This window comes from Alligator mississippiensis, chromosome 3 (assembly GCF_030867095.1).
Source record: "Alligator mississippiensis isolate rAllMis1 chromosome 3, rAllMis1, whole genome shotgun sequence".
Taxonomy (NCBI): Eukaryota; Metazoa; Chordata; order Crocodylia; family Alligatoridae; genus Alligator; species Alligator mississippiensis.
In genome coordinates this window covers 100,481,589-100,497,264 of record NC_081826.1, presented here as the reverse complement: position 1 = coordinate 100,497,264, position 15,676 = coordinate 100,481,589, and the positions used below count along the sequence as shown (strand labels likewise).

Sequence of the window (15,676 nt, the reverse complement as noted above, 5' to 3'; positions counted from 1 at the left end):
TCATAAAATATTTTAAAGATAAGTCTACTAATGAATATGACGCACTCTGATACTATGATGATTAGACCAAGAGAAGGCTTTTGCTTTCTCCAGTAAAACACAGCTAGGGTTAGCATTAGTTCTTCTCTTTTCCTGATGCATAAGGTTACAACTGTGCAAGACTGTTTAGTGGTTATTATGGTATTGTGGAAAAGTGGTGGGGTTTGAACCAAATCTCAGGCAGGTTGGTTGCTTTTTCTTGTGTACATTTCCTTGTAACTATATTTGTGAGGATGGTGAGGGAATCAGAATTCCGGGTCAGAGGGACTTCACTTTGTTGGTGGGTGAAGTGAACTGATCAGTGTCTTCTTTTGTATCTACATTTCAATGCCCTGTGTAGGGATACATAAGCTAGCTGAGCTACCATTAGTAGTTTATCTGTAATTTCATGAAGTTTAGTGCAGCCTAATTACCCAGCCCAGAAGTGGGTACTTCTCTATGCTCTTAATTTCAGATTGCAATATATAATAGCGGTATCAGCAAATGGACCATAAATCTCATGGAAACAATTCTTGGGAGATTTTCAATACTCATAATTGGGGGCGGGGGGAATATAATCTATATACTAGACTTTGCTCTCAGAGTGAATCTTAGCATTTTGGGTGGGCCTGAAAATAATTAGCTACCAAATATACACTATAATTTTTCTTTGCTGTCACACCCTTAGGCATAGAGGTACCCTAAGGATTTGGGGTAAGATTAGAAAGCTTATAGCTTATATCTTAAATAAGTTGTTTTATATAAAAGGTATGTGGAAAGGTAGAATGGTTAAATGTACATTAAATTTCAGGAACATTGTTGTCCCTGCTGGATCTGAGGAAAAGAAAGATAACAGTCACAGTGGTGCATAATGTCTTCTTTTCCTTTAGATTGAAAAATGTTTTCAATATTTTTTTACATGTCAGAGCATGTTCCACTATTTGAAAGTTGATATTGACAATAATGATGACTATCATACCGTTCTTTTAATGTTCATTTCTGTTTATGAATTTATCTTGTATCCTCACTACTGGTTATTCGGGCTCTTGGGTCAAATACAACAGGTTAATCAAAGTGACAAGAAAATTTCACCTGACCAAGTTGGTTTGTTCTGTTCTTTCTTGCAATTTCCATGGTACCCATGTGCAGCTTTCTACTGCTGGAAAAATGTAACATTTCAATGACCTTCTGTACAAGCAAAAAATTAGGCAAACAGATTTCTTTATGTAACAATTTGTCCTAGTAGTTTGACAGTAATAATATGGTCTAAAGGTTCACAGACTTTATATACCACCTTCAAGGTATTTTCACCTTGTAGGAAATGATTCTCTAATATGCCAAAGCATAATATAAACTATGACATTCATATGTAGACATCTTGTTTTACTACATGAACTGTATTAGCAGACTTGTCTCAGACAATTAATTTAGGTATTATGAGCTGTTTTGGGTACAGCATATTCCTATGCTCAGATGTTAGCCATTCTTCAAAGCTTTGTAGTGAACACTTCTGCACTTGTATTAGATGCAAGTGGTCAAACTCAATGTGATATGATATATCGAATATCAAGAAGCTTTGTGGTACCATGGTCAGGGTTCAGGATTGGGACTTAGCAAGTGACTGGGCATAATGACATTTGCCTCCTTTAGAAAGTACTTAAAAACCAATTGCTGAAAGTCCTTTATGTTTTTCCCCCTATTTTCAGTATCTGTAGGCATGTCTACATGATAGGCTAAAAGCACAGTAAACTAATTCTACTGTACATTAGTGCATCACATTAAAAGCCATGCTAATGTGCTAATGCTCAGAAGAATTAGTCTACTGCGCATTAGCATCACTTAAAAGACATGTGCTGATACTACTGCACAGTAGCACCAATTACCGCACATTTAGTACCTGTTATTACAGGGACTAAACTTAATGCACTGTAATTAATGATGTGCCCAGTGAGTATATGAATATGATGCTGTTTAGCATGTCTCAGATCTGTATTATCCTACAGCTTTTTATACTGAAGGTTGCATTCTGTAAAAACAACAATCAAAAAACCCCAAACCCACAACCAAAAAACCCCACCCCCAAAAACCAGCCAGGTGTTTAGCAATTGGAGCTAATGCTGAATCAAATGGTAGATTTGGTGTAAACAGTCTTTCATTTTATATATTAGCTTGTTAATTTTCTTACAAGTCTAAAAAAATGTGTGGTTTGTTGTGTAGTTGTTTTTCATGATTACCATATCACAATGTATTACTTCACTTTGTGTCCTCCTATGGTAATACCTTGGAAAAATAGGCTGTTGCTATTTCTTATTTCACAGCAAATTTTCAAAAACTCTTAAGGAAAAAGGATGAGAAATATTTGGATACTGATAAGAGTAGAGGGATAGAAAAATCAATGTGCAAGTCATTCAGAAGAGAAATGTAGACACAAAGGAAAATCTCCCCTAAAAAGATTCAATGAAAAAGAACAGGTGCAGCAGAAGCAATACTCTCTTTCTTCCTTAATTATCTCTTTTTTCTCAGCTTATGCCATGACTACAGTGGTCCTTTCAACAGGATCATTTTAAGATGAATTGAGTATAACTTTGAATCTATTAGCTGTGTCAAAATACTAACTTTACTCTTTATAGTTTATATATATAAAGGGTTAGATTGCCCAGGCGGATATTAAAACAATGGCACAATTTGCATCAGAGGAATTTTACATCCTCTCCCAAATCTCACACTTCCTGCCATGCCAGATATGCATGACAGGAGGTGTGATGTTTGGGAAGGGGCATAACATTCATCCAATCCTAATCACATCACTGCAAAGCTGCCTCCAGTCCAACCCTGCAGATTAAGCAGGGAGTGGCTCTGTCTGAGAACAGGGCTAAACCCAGCAGATTCTGGACCTGAGGCTGCCTGGAGATGACAATCAGTTGTTTGTTGGACCCCTTCTGGCTAACCCTAGGTCCTGTTCAAGTGGGTCCCCAGGCAGGTCTAAGAATAAGCAAAGCAATAAGCTGATTGCCAGACATTTCTCAGACAACCCTGGTTCAGGTTTGAGATTTTGGGACAGTCCAACTGCATGTCCTGAGAACTCCCAAAATCTAAGGATCTGGGAGCCTTTCCCCTATCCTGTAATCCTCATGCCACAGGATGTTTAAAAATTACATGGTCAACCCATTGCTGCCAACTCTGCATTTTAAAGTGACTTGGCCTTCAGCTCAATTGGGGCTTCAGCAAAATGCAGGAAAGGCTGCTGGACTCAGAGGTTTCTATGTTACCTGCTGGAGGGCCCCTTGCTTTGTCCCCCACTCCCACTGGAGAACACTGAAACCCACTCACCTACAATCTATTTTCAGCTTGAGACCAAGGTTTTACTGGTTCTGCTGTCGACCTCTGTCCTCATGCTGATGCTGACATAAGTGTCAGCCTTCGTGTAGGGTGCTAGACATTCAATTTATAGCACTGTACAAGTGAGCCACAAAGATGCTCCACATATGTTGTGGAAATGTCTGTAGTTGGTCTGCCAATTTATGGCACTGTAAATTGGCTGAACATTTAGTATTGCTACATGTGAATCACACCATGTAGTGTAATATGTACCAGGGGCATTTACAGCTGTTTTATGACAGTTTAATTCCATTTATTTCAGCTGATACACACAACCATAGCAGAGTGAAAAGTCTGGCATGTAATCTTAGTGTGTTAGTTTTATCCAGACTTTGTTAGGTGTGTTGATGCATTCTCAGTGTGTTACTTTAGCAACATTGTAAATATATCATACAATCTCAGTTGGGAAAAATGCTATTATTTGATAAGAAAAGAAAGCAAGTGTTAAAATGTCATACAGATGTCACAGGATTGGAGTCTTGTAACCATGAAGGTCCAGGAGATATACAAAAACCAAAGGGTTTTTTTTTTTTCTTTAGTTATTTATTTTTGGCATGGTATGTTGTAACGGACCAACTGTATAGCTGAGGAAATGCTAGACAAGCTTTAGGGTACAATGGCCATGTCTACACATGCTTTTTACATGCGCCTAAACTTAATACACATTTGCCTAATGTACATTAAGGCGATTTAGGTGCAAGTCTACACATGCACATGCTAAGGCACATTAACACGGTGTGCAGACTGACTTGGGACTGAGGTTAGTCTCAAGTCAGTTGACATACACAGCTTTAATGTGCTTTAGCACATCTATAGATGCATTAAGGTGCTTTAGCTATTTATGCCAAAATTTGATACTTGCTTTAGCAGGTATAATATTTAGGTGCAAATAGCCTAAAATCACCATTTAAGGTGCATTAAGGGCACGCACTTGTAGACCCATACCCTTAATGTGCCTTAAAAATGGCTAAAACGCCTTAAATCGGTATGTGTAGACATACCCAAAGTGCCCTTTTTCAAAAGATAGTAGGCAGTTTTAATGTTGTTTTGCCCAATGGTTACTTGAACTCATAAAAAAATAGTCAAGTATGTCAGAAGCATGTCAGAAGAACTTTTAAGGTAAAATCATTTAAAAATAACTCATTGCATATTGTTCCTTGTCTTTCTGGCATTGAGAAAAAGCAATGTTTTACACTATTTAGTCAGAAGCCTAATCTTAAATAAAGCTAGAACACCAGAATAAAATAACTCTAAAATAAACTGTTTTAATCTAATAGGTAAATTATGAAACAACAAATCATAATGTAGCCTTGGGAAGTCTTTTTTTTTTAAATTTGCATTATATATATCATGTATAACAAACAACTCTCATAAAAAATGAGGGAGTTCCCTCCCTTCCTCCCCTTTACCAATTGTGTAGCCAGCGAAAAAGCCAATAATAGTAGAGTTTCTGAATCACCTTCAAATGTGTAGTAGAAAATGGATACATGCAAAGAAACTGGAATAAATATCTATCGTACAACAAACAAGAGCAAAGCCAACATATTTTTCATAAGAGAAGGGTATAATTTAAAAAAAAATATAAAATGGGAAAAGCAAGGCAGTTGTAATGTTTACTTAAATTGAAATCTCCTTTGAGTGATATGTGCTAAAATCAGCACTTCTGACATCATAATCCAAATTCATGAATTATTTTATCTTCCTGCAAACAACACAAGATTATTATAAAACTGTTCTTTCAGCACTTTGCTGACTTAGTACCTATTTAACTGCTGCTGCACTTCTGACTTTTATTGAACTACATACACTTGATCCTTTTTCCCACTTTTTTATTGAAAATCTTACATATGTGACTAAAAGTCATGGGCAATCTCTTTCAGTTCCATTACAAAATTGGTCATATATATATATATATATATATATATATATTTATTTATTTATTTATTTATTTATTTAATACAACTAGAAGAAAATCTACTAAATCATGAAACAATGATTGTCTACCAAAATATAACCCAAATTAAAGAACTGTTGCAAATGATTACATTTTTTTTGATGAAGCTGAAGGCCACTTTCACATAGGTAATTGATAATGCTGGGTTGCAAGGCTTACAAAGCCTTAAAGGATATTTACCCCCATCTTTGTATAATCCATATGTTAGGAATTATACAAGGATCCCCTTTTCAGAAAGAAGCACTTTTAGAGCAAGCATCATCCTCTATGGAGTGCCTACGATCTGCAGACACATGCCCAGTCCTGCAAACAACTGTGCATTCCTGTGAATTGCCCTACTAACATTAAGTCACAGAAAATTAAACCGCACTGAAATGTTTGCAGGATCAGAATCTTATCTAGGAAGTCATCTACAAATTCTCTAAAAAAAAAAATCTGAAAGAATACTAAAAGAAAACACTGTTCTTACTTGAATATATGCCTTATTATCTAATAATAAATCATGAAAGATGACATATAAATATTGTCAGAATCATAAAAAGTTGTCTTATTCTAAGAAATCCTACTTCAAAATCATACAGTATTTTAACTGACAGCAATTGTCCTATTTTGGCACGCCTGAACCAGTGTAGAAATTTTGTATTGTGAAGTGAACTCCTTTGGAGAAAATACTTGTGTGCATCAGGATCTAAAGATGGATTCTGGAGTCAATAGTATTACATTACTTATCATATGAAAGAAATTTAAAATAGTCTTTTACTGCGATTCATCAGCAGCAAAAGAGAAGGGGGAAAAGCAGGGTCTTTAAAGTCTCTGGAGCATATAGGACATGTGACCTTGAAAACTAAATCTTGCATAAAGACACTCCCAACCCCTCTGTAGTGTTCTTTTAAAAATGTAATGTACAAATACTTTATTCATATGTCTCAGACTTTGTAATGGCTCAGAAGAACGACGGTGTCCTTGTAGCTGTGCTCCTTTCTGCGAGATGAACGGTGGGCTCGATTGCTTTACTGTAATTTCTCCATTTCCATGCTTCATTTCCTTCATGTATCTGAGATTGGAGAAAAATCAGCATGTTCTGATGAGCCTAATGCCATGAGGCTGTAAAATGGACCTGAATTTAGTGGAAGCAGGAGCTCCAAAATAAATATAACACTATATGTCAAATAAAGGGGGGGTGGGGGGGAGATAAATTCTCCTGTACAAATCAGAAGAGATAATAAAAAGTAACAAATAGACAGCAACTTTTTTCTGTACCTACACAGGCAGCACAAAGCTATTTTCAGCTTTAAGAATCTCTTCCCTTTCCGTCTTTCTTGTTTTATGTAGTTTATAATTTATTTTGATAAGGTGATGATAAATGTGACAGGTTTTTTAGCATGAATTCGCCTTTTTTTTCATTTTCAATGGATTGCCAGGTATTCACAGAGACTTCTGGTTAAATAGTTCCATTAACCAATAACAAATAAACTAATTTTGCTGGTTATGGGGGGTTTGTTGTTTTGTTTTTCAATTTGATCCAGCAAGCTGCATGCAACACTGTAAATAAAATTTGCCAAACACTTGTGTATTAGTAAAATACAGTGTACTATAACACTGTTAGGAATGGCATATTGCATTTATTTGCTTCCTTTTTCCCTTATCTCTTATTAGAGACTGCGTTCTTGACATAACAGTACTGTGAAGGCATCTACAGGGTATCATTGGCTCACTGAGGTCACAGTGCACTACTTATTCTTAGAAGTTAGTTGCCTCTGTGGGTATATGTGTGTTGCTATCTATTCAAACATGGCTGAGCATCTCATTTTATCAAAAATGACACCAAATGCTCAGAATCTGTGTGGTCAGTGCAGTCCCTAGGACAAGTCTAATGAAGATATGCTTCACCAAGGCAGAAAAACCTAAAAGGTTAAAAATGGAGAAATATTTACAACTTTCCTTAGTCCAGATGTTTCAGTTCATAGGTTTTGTTTGTTGTTTTTGTTTTCTTCAGTGCATTTTTCATAGAAAGTCTCCAGGGCTATGAGTACAAGCTCTCTGGTCCAGTCCCATACATATCTGCAAGCCGTTTAAAACGAGGCCCCCAGTCACTGAGGTAATCATAATTCTGATCAGAGTTTGAACTGATGGAATCTAAAGAGCTGAGGGACTCAGCCACTGAGCCGTTTCCCTCGAATGCATATGTCTGCAAGGAATCATATGGTGGAGCACAGGGATCCACATCAGCCTCTTTTAGTCTTTCCCAAATAAATTCTCTAAAAATGACATTATCTGGGATACTTTTAAAAGTTGGTCTGCTCAAGAACTGAATCTCGGGAGTTACATCCCTTCTGGTCTTGGTGTCTCGGATGATGTTGAGATTTCTCAGGGCAGCCATGTCAAAAGCCTCTGTGTCTTCTTCCCCACCACCTTCATCATCATACCTGACTATGTTTTCTCTGATATCTCTCTCCTCATCAAAAATGAGTGGCTCTTTTTTCCGTCGTCGCATGGTAACAATCAGCAAGACAAGCACTAGAACACAAAAGAAGAAAATGTTAGCAATGCTGATGTTTGAACTTATCCTCCACTCAGATCCTTCCCAGTGGTGGCATTTAAATCATAAGCATACTTTCCTTACCTGGGAAACACAACAGGCAATTCATTCAGTTAGATTTCGAATCACTATCAGGCCCTAAAATGCCTTTTAAACCAAGGACTTCCAGACATTAAAGAATCTTTTTCCAAAGCCATTCTGAATTAACGTCTTCATCTTTAATTCTATATCCTACACTATTGGCTAAACATAAATTTAAGGGCCAGTTCTGGATGAATATTAAAATCCCACAGTCATGAAATAAAAAGGGACCTTTTCCTGAACTCTTAATTGCTCAAGCGGTAAAAGCACATTCATAAAGTGACTGTATCATGTTTAACAGCGCTAGCTTGGAAAGTGACTGAATTAAAGTATATGGCCATAGGTTTTCTGATGAAATACCTGTTCCTTGATTGGGGAACTCTGAGTTGTTAAGTAGTTTCTAATATAAGACTGTCTTAGTTCATGGTTTAAAAGCATCTCTATTTTAGGCTGCACTTTGCTTTAATGTGCAAAGTATGGTACTTGCTGTCTGTGAATTATATGCGATGAGAATAGCGAAGGCTGGAGTTTATTGGTTAAACCAGTGCTAGGGAAGGTAATGATTAAAAAAATTCTGACATTTAAGGTTTCTCCCTTCAGCCTTAAAGTAAATATTAATTTGTAGAAACTTAACCAAAGAACAAGAAGAAAATTCACTCAAGGGTCAGTTAGGATATTGGAGGAAAAAAAGTATTATCCATAAACAAATTATGGAGGTGCTTTCATGAATTTTAATCATCTATATTGCGGTCACAACAGTATGAGGTATCCCTTTCCCCCAGCCTCAAAATGATTATTTAATTCAACATTGAAGTGTCTGAATAACTTTCACAGTACGTATGCTCTTAGCAGAGAATGCATGCCAGGTTGTAAATCTCACATTATATTCAAAGGTAAACCTGCTCTTGCACATTTAACTATTTGCACTGCACTTTGATATTTAATTTTAGTCTCTTAATTTTAGCTGCTTGATTGTATGACAACATGTTTTCTGGGTTACATTATTTTCCCATAGCACTCACCACATTTACTCACTATAAAGAAGGGGTGTACAGGGCACCAGCCCATGTGCTAAGTCTTGGTTGTATTAGTGGGGGAATAAAATACCAGTAGTGCTGCTGGCCAGGTCACCAACCGCACAGACAATGATGCTGCCCTTTGTGTGGTTGCTGCCCAGGACACAAGTACACAAATACACCTCTCCTTCTACCATCCTAGGAGAATGAACACAGCATTCTCTTAGGATGGTAGGAAAAAAAGGCTGGAAGGGACCTCGCAAGGTCATCTAGTCCAGCCCTCTTCTCAAGGCATGATCATCCCTAATAAGTGATATTAGTGTTCTGAATAATGTTGTCTTATCATTCTCATATGTAAGTCTTTTCAGGGAGGTATTTTCTATGAAGACATCAGTCTATAAAGTCATCACTGACCATAGTTTAAGGCTAGGGACAGACATTATACATAAACCAGTTTAAGTGATCAGAAACTGGTTTAAACATGTAACAGAACAGATGTTCAGTGCCATGTTCAGTTTGAAAATGGCCGAAACTGGTTTGACATAAACCTGGTTGAACATAGTATCAGATTTAACTGATTTGGGTCAAAGTAGTTTATCCAATGTCAGTCCCAGACCTGTTGCTGTTTTAAGATAAACTAGACTCCCCCAGCATCCCAGCATGCTCTCTGGGCTGGGTGGGGTTCTCTACTCCACAGCAGGGACAGCCCCTCCCCTCTCCTTCCTGGCTGGAGCTCCGGCAGAGACTGCAGGCACATTAGGGTCTGCCTGGCTTCTCCCTGCTCCCACTGCACCCCTCACTGCTCGCTGGTGAAGCAGCAATCCTTTCCCCCTCCTTCCCATCTTCCACTGCATAGATCCCAGCCCCATGGACCCTAGGCATGTGGTAATGCTAGCTAATGCAGAGAGGTCTCTGTGTGTGCGCATTTCAAATTTCACTGGGACAGGCAGACAGAACAGTGACTGCTTAGGGCTTTCTGGAGCTAATCAACAGGTCAGCTAGTAAGCTGTTTAAGAAGAGTTTGAACTAATGGAGAGAGGCTGTTGTTTTGCTGATGAGGTGATAAACACTGTTATCAGGCCCCTGCTGGCTTGCTCTCCTGTCAGTTTGCTGCAGACAATATAAAGAAGCAGGGAGGGAGACTGAAAAGCTCCATATCATCAACAGATGCATGCACGGCACACAAACCCTTGCCTCAGAGTGATAGCCAGGGGTTGGAGGCTGGCAACACTCCCACACCTTGATCAGCAAAGCAGGAAAAAGTCTGGGATGGTGCAGGTGGGGTGGGGGTTTACACCCCTCCCTAATCAGAGGTCCTGCTAGAGCCTGGCCATGCCCCCCTTCCGCTAGCAGTGTAGAAGGGAAGGGACAGCTACTCTAGCACCCCCCCCGCCCCAGATTCTAGTCTGAGCCACTGCAGGCATGGGCCTGAATTTCCTGAGTCCAGAGGGAATGACTTTCTGGTTACAAACTGGTTTAGATTAGCCAGGTTAGACTAACCTGCAAAGACTGAATCATAGCTTCATAGTTGGTAGGGGCAGAAGGAACCTAATCAGATTATCAAGTCCAACCCCCTGCCATGGGCAGGAAGGGATCCTGGGGTCACATGACCCCAGCTAGGTGGCTGTCTAGCCTCCTTTTGAAGACCCCCAGGGTAGGGGTGAGCACCACTTCCCTTGGAATTTGGTTCCAGCTCCTAGCCACCCTGACTGTGAAGTAGTGCCTCCTGATATCTAGCCTGAATCTACCATCAGTCAACTTATGGATTGTTGTTCCTTGTTACCCCTGGTAATGCTCGGGGGAACAAGGACTCTCCTATTGCCTGCTGGGTCCCCCTTGGCAAGTTTATAGGCAGCCACCAGATCCCTTCTCAGCTTTCTTTTGTGGAGGCTGAACAGGTTCAGGTCCCGTAGCCTCTCCTCATAGGGCCTGCCTTGCTGCCCCCTGATCATGAGGGTGGCCCTCCTCTGGAACCTCTCGATGCTAGCCACATCCCTCCTGAAGTGCGGCGCCCAGAACTGGATGCAGTACTCCAACTGTGGCCTGTCCAATGTCGCATAGAGGGGGAGGATCACCTCCTTGGACCTGCTCATGATGCATCTATGGATGCATGACAAAATATGGTTAGCCTTCCTGACCACGTCCCCACATTGGGGGCCCATGTTCATCTTGGAATCAACAGTGAAACCAAGATCCTTTTCTGCCTCTGTGCTGACAAAAAGGGAGTTCCCCAGCCTATAGGTATGCTGCTGGTTCTTCCTCCCCAGGTGCAACACCTTACACTTATCCATATTGAAACCCATCCTATTCTCATCTGCCCACCTCTGTAACCTGTCCAGATCTAGTTGTAGCCTGTCCCTCTCTTCTAGCATGCTCACTTCTCCCCACATCTTAGTGTCATCTGCGAACTTGAACAAGGTGCTTTTCAGCCCCTCATCCAAATGGCCAATGAAGATATTGAACAGTGCAGCCCTAGGACTGAGCCCTGGGGAAACCCACTGCCCACATCCCTCCAGGCTGAAAATGACCTGTCCACCACCACTCTCTGGGTGTGGCCCTCCAGCCAATTTGTGAGCCATCTGACTGTGTAGGCATTGACACCACAGTTGCCTAATTTTTTAATGAGGATGGGGTGAGAGACAGTGTCAAAGGCCTTCCTAAAGTCCAAAAAGACTACGTCCACCGCAACACCTGCATCCAAGTCTTTTGTGACCTGGTCATAGAAGCAACCAGGTTGGTCTGACAGGACTTGCCTCTAATGAACCCATGTTGATTGCCCCTAAGCATAATCTCCCCTGCTGGCCCCTTACAGATGTGCTCCTGGATCAATTCAGTCTCAGGATTTTTGAATGTCTGTCCCTGGCCTAAAAGGCCAGTCATATAGTCAAGATACCTATAAAATTCAGAGGATTTCAGATGCCCATAATAGGTAGAAGTATCATCCTTCTTATCTCATTGTCTAGTCTAGTTTAGAATTGGCCTAAAACACAAGCAGACTTTAAAGAGAGGCCCTCAGATCACTTTGATTGGGCACCTTGTTTGTCTCTAAAAATAAGTGTGAAACATTTTTTTTCCTGCACTTTTCATTTTTTTGGCAAATATATTTTATATTTGTATAAAATATTTTTATTATATGTTATATAATATTATAATATTTTAAATAAATTTATATTTATACTTGTAATAAAATGAATAAAATATTGTTCATGTCTTAGCTACAAGGTGTATATTCATCTATTTACAAATGCCCTTTGATTGTGAATTATTACTGCATCAGGTTCTATTTTTTTTCTTCCCATGATGTCTACTTGGCTTATATGTTGCAGCGTGGAAGTATCAGTTTGGGATACTTAGCCATCTCAAAAATAAGAATGTTGACCTTTAAAAAGGCTTTTGATTTTATATCAGGCCTTTATATTCAAATAATACAGGTTGTGTTAAAAATTTCAGAATGGTAACCCAGAACAATTAAAATCCTAGAGACAACAGCTGCATTTCACTCTTAATAGATTTCCTTATTAAAAATTATATTTTAAATGAAAGACAAATTATGTTGCTCTCAGCGATAAATACATGATTCAATTTAAGATCACTGTTGGCAGAACCATGTAGTTTGTTCATCTTTTTTTTAGCATTTTTTTTACATGTCACTGTCACATTTTTTATTGCCGTGTACCAAACAGCTAATCATTTCCTTTACTCAAGTGTAAATGTGTTTTCACACTACTGTCATGCTGACCAGACTTCATTTTAAGAGCTAAATACCTGCTAATAAGTGAAAAATATGAAACATTAGTAGATAGGTCTGCCTGGAGGTACAATAAAAATCAAGATACAATGAATGCTTTATGTGGTATGCCTTGTATATCCCACTCTTGCTGCAAGCCAAGAAAAATATGAAGTCTTTCTAAAGGTTAAACATTTTAGCATTTAGATGGCTTTATGAGATTATTAATTTCTAACCACTCCAACAGCTCTGAACAATAATTTTTAACTTCTAAATGAACAATGTTTTAGCTGCAGTGAAGGAACTTTGAAGATGATTACAAGCCCAAACTAAATTTCTAATCCCAGAACTACTGGCTTTAAATGTAGCCTTTTCCCCATTATGCCTTTTTTTTCCTTTCCCATGCTAATAACAGAAGCAGGTATTGAGGCAATTATTAGTTGCTTGGCTGAATGCGTAAAAAAAATGATTTTATGGATTTTATAGTGGAAATAAAAGGTACATTAGACCCATTTGCTATACTATTCACACTATCTACCATATGGACAAGAACACGAATGGCAAGATCATGTTAATTATATTTAATAAAGTCAAGATTAATTATTAAAAAAACCCTTACAATGAATAACCAGAACAACAGATGTGTATATTGTGCTGATTTACAAAAATCAGTAGAAATTATTAAAAAAAAGAATTTAGTTAAATCAGTATAATGCCCCAGAAGAAGCGTCAGTTATATACAGATATAAAAGTGTTTACTAGCAGCCTACTTGTTTAGGTAAATTTAAAGCCTCCAACCATAATAGGAGTTGTGGAAATTTACCTCTATCAGTTTCTAAACTGACATAGTTAAAGAAGTAGCAAAATTGTGTGGAGTAGATCAGCTCCAACTACAATCTTTTTAATGTTTTTTTATGACATCATAATCTATTTTATAATGTGCTTTAGTTAGGAAGTTTTCTTTTACCTTCATAGAGTATCATCCAGTACAATCACGAATTAAATCATTTGCATCTCTGTCTGTTATGCTTAAAATTCCATGTTGTTCTATGACAAACTAACTTTTAACTTCTGCATCATTGTAAAGATGTCATAATATCCCTTAAAAACCTTGAGCAGGGTGCTACAAATGACATATAAAAAACCGCATGCAGCTAAAACCCACAGATTATCACTGCCATACACTACTCCCCTAAACATGGTATCTAAAATAAAAATAAATTAGAACAGGCTGTGAATTAATAGGTGACTGGTCTATGCCTCAGGTGCCTTAAAAGTCACGAACCTAAAGGCTTCAACCATCCAAGATGTACACCAGTAGCCCATTTATTCAGAGTCTATCATAGCTAGTGCAATCAAATGACATTTTATGATTAAGGCAGACTGAGATTATGAAATCTGGATGTAGTTCCCAGCTCATGTAAAAATTAGATTTTTTTCTTTAATTGTCCAAAATGACTCCAGACTTTGAATGCTCAGCTTGAGTGACCCTAACAGGACCTGGCTTTCAAAGGACATGTTAGTATCAGTACCATCTGAAAATAATCCCACTGGAAATATCTTAAATTGGGTCTCTAAAAATTGAGCTACCCATACTCATCACTCTTAGCATGTGGGCCATAATCTCTCCATTCCTTGGTTTCAAACCTGGTATCCATGTATTTTGTCAGGCAAACAGGTTAGGGTGGGGACTTTACTTATTATTTGTAAAATAGTTGTACAACGAGGGCACACTCTCATTAGAGCCATCCAGTTGTAACAATAATAAAATCATTTGCTTCTCAATACGAAAATAAAAGGTCTGTTAAAAACGGCCTAAGGACGGGTTGATAAATGTGTTAGTACACTATACTTTACTACAATGTAATACTTATAACAGACTGATTGTGATTAATAATCAAAAGAATGAAAGTTAAAAGTCAGGAAGGACATGTCAGAGAAAAGTAGGGCTGGAAGGGACCTCCAGAGGTCATCTAGTCATTCAAGCTCAACCTTGTTTCAATACAACAAAAGCCTCTGAGCTTAGGAAATAAACTATGCACATCCAAAGATATAAATACTTTTTTGTGGGCTTTCATGGAATATGTGTAATGAAATATATTTACTATTATGCTAAATATTTATTATAAAAACAATCATCATGTCTATGACATGTTAACTGAAAAATAAATTACACTGAATGAAATTACCTGATAATTTTCAGATGGAATAAAGAATTCCTTACTTATTTCTTTTTAAAAGTTATGTACAGTATAAAGTGCATGACACCCAGTGTGGTGCTTTTCATGTGCTTTTTATGGAATAAATTACAAGTGTATTTTTAGCCTGGATTTGAAAAAAAAAAAGGAGCCCCACTGCAGAGCCCATAACTGTGAGTCTTTTTTAAATAATCTACATAGCACTAGGAATTTCTTGTGGAATAGAATTTAGATGTTAATCACCATGAGTCAAACTGGGGGGGGGGGTGGGGGGGGTCTTTGCTAAAACTTCAGTTAAATTTATATCTATTTTACTTAAGAATATTTAAAATATAGGGATCTTGTTAAATGCGATCATATGGACATTTATAATATAATACTACAGAGACCCAGTCCTTTACTCAGATCAGTATCTCTAGTCAAAATATTCAAGTGGATACGAGATACTTGTGAGAATAGACAGGTCTGTGTTCATGCCCCATCTTTAGTCACATTGAATTGAACTTAAAATGAAAGATCTGGTTAAAACTTGGAGGGGAGTGTGTCAAAATATCTATTTAAAATACATAGGGAAAGCTTTCTACTTTAAGCACATAACTGGCTTTCAAGACACAGGACTACATTCTCAGACGGCCGTCTAAACTAAACTGGAAGATTTATACTACACATTTGTATTTGTATTTAAGCATAAGGGCTTTTCAGGCAGAAAACAGCAACAACACATACAAATGTCCAATTAGACAAGCAAGAGACATTCGCACAGGT

General features: G+C 38.0%; 1 protein-coding gene across 5 annotated transcripts in view; it reads right to left on the bottom strand.

Moving 5' to 3' along the window:
• Positions 1-4,641: 4,641 nt before the first annotated feature.
• LOC102571468 (cadherin-7) overlaps positions 4,642-15,676 on the bottom strand; it is a 124,295-nt gene continuing 113,260 nt past the window's right edge. For 4 of the 5 annotated variants that reach the window (XM_019490612.2, XM_006259038.3, XM_059724262.1 and 1 more), the window contains one exon: positions 6,867-7,867. In XM_019490612.2, the coding sequence (XP_019346157.1) occupies positions 7,374-7,867 (494 nt within the window). In that variant the 3' untranslated portion in view covers positions 6,867-7,373. Of the gene's footprint in view, positions 6,405-6,866; positions 7,868-15,676 lie in introns of those variants that run through there. The other variant, XM_019490613.2, reaches the window with a different exon arrangement.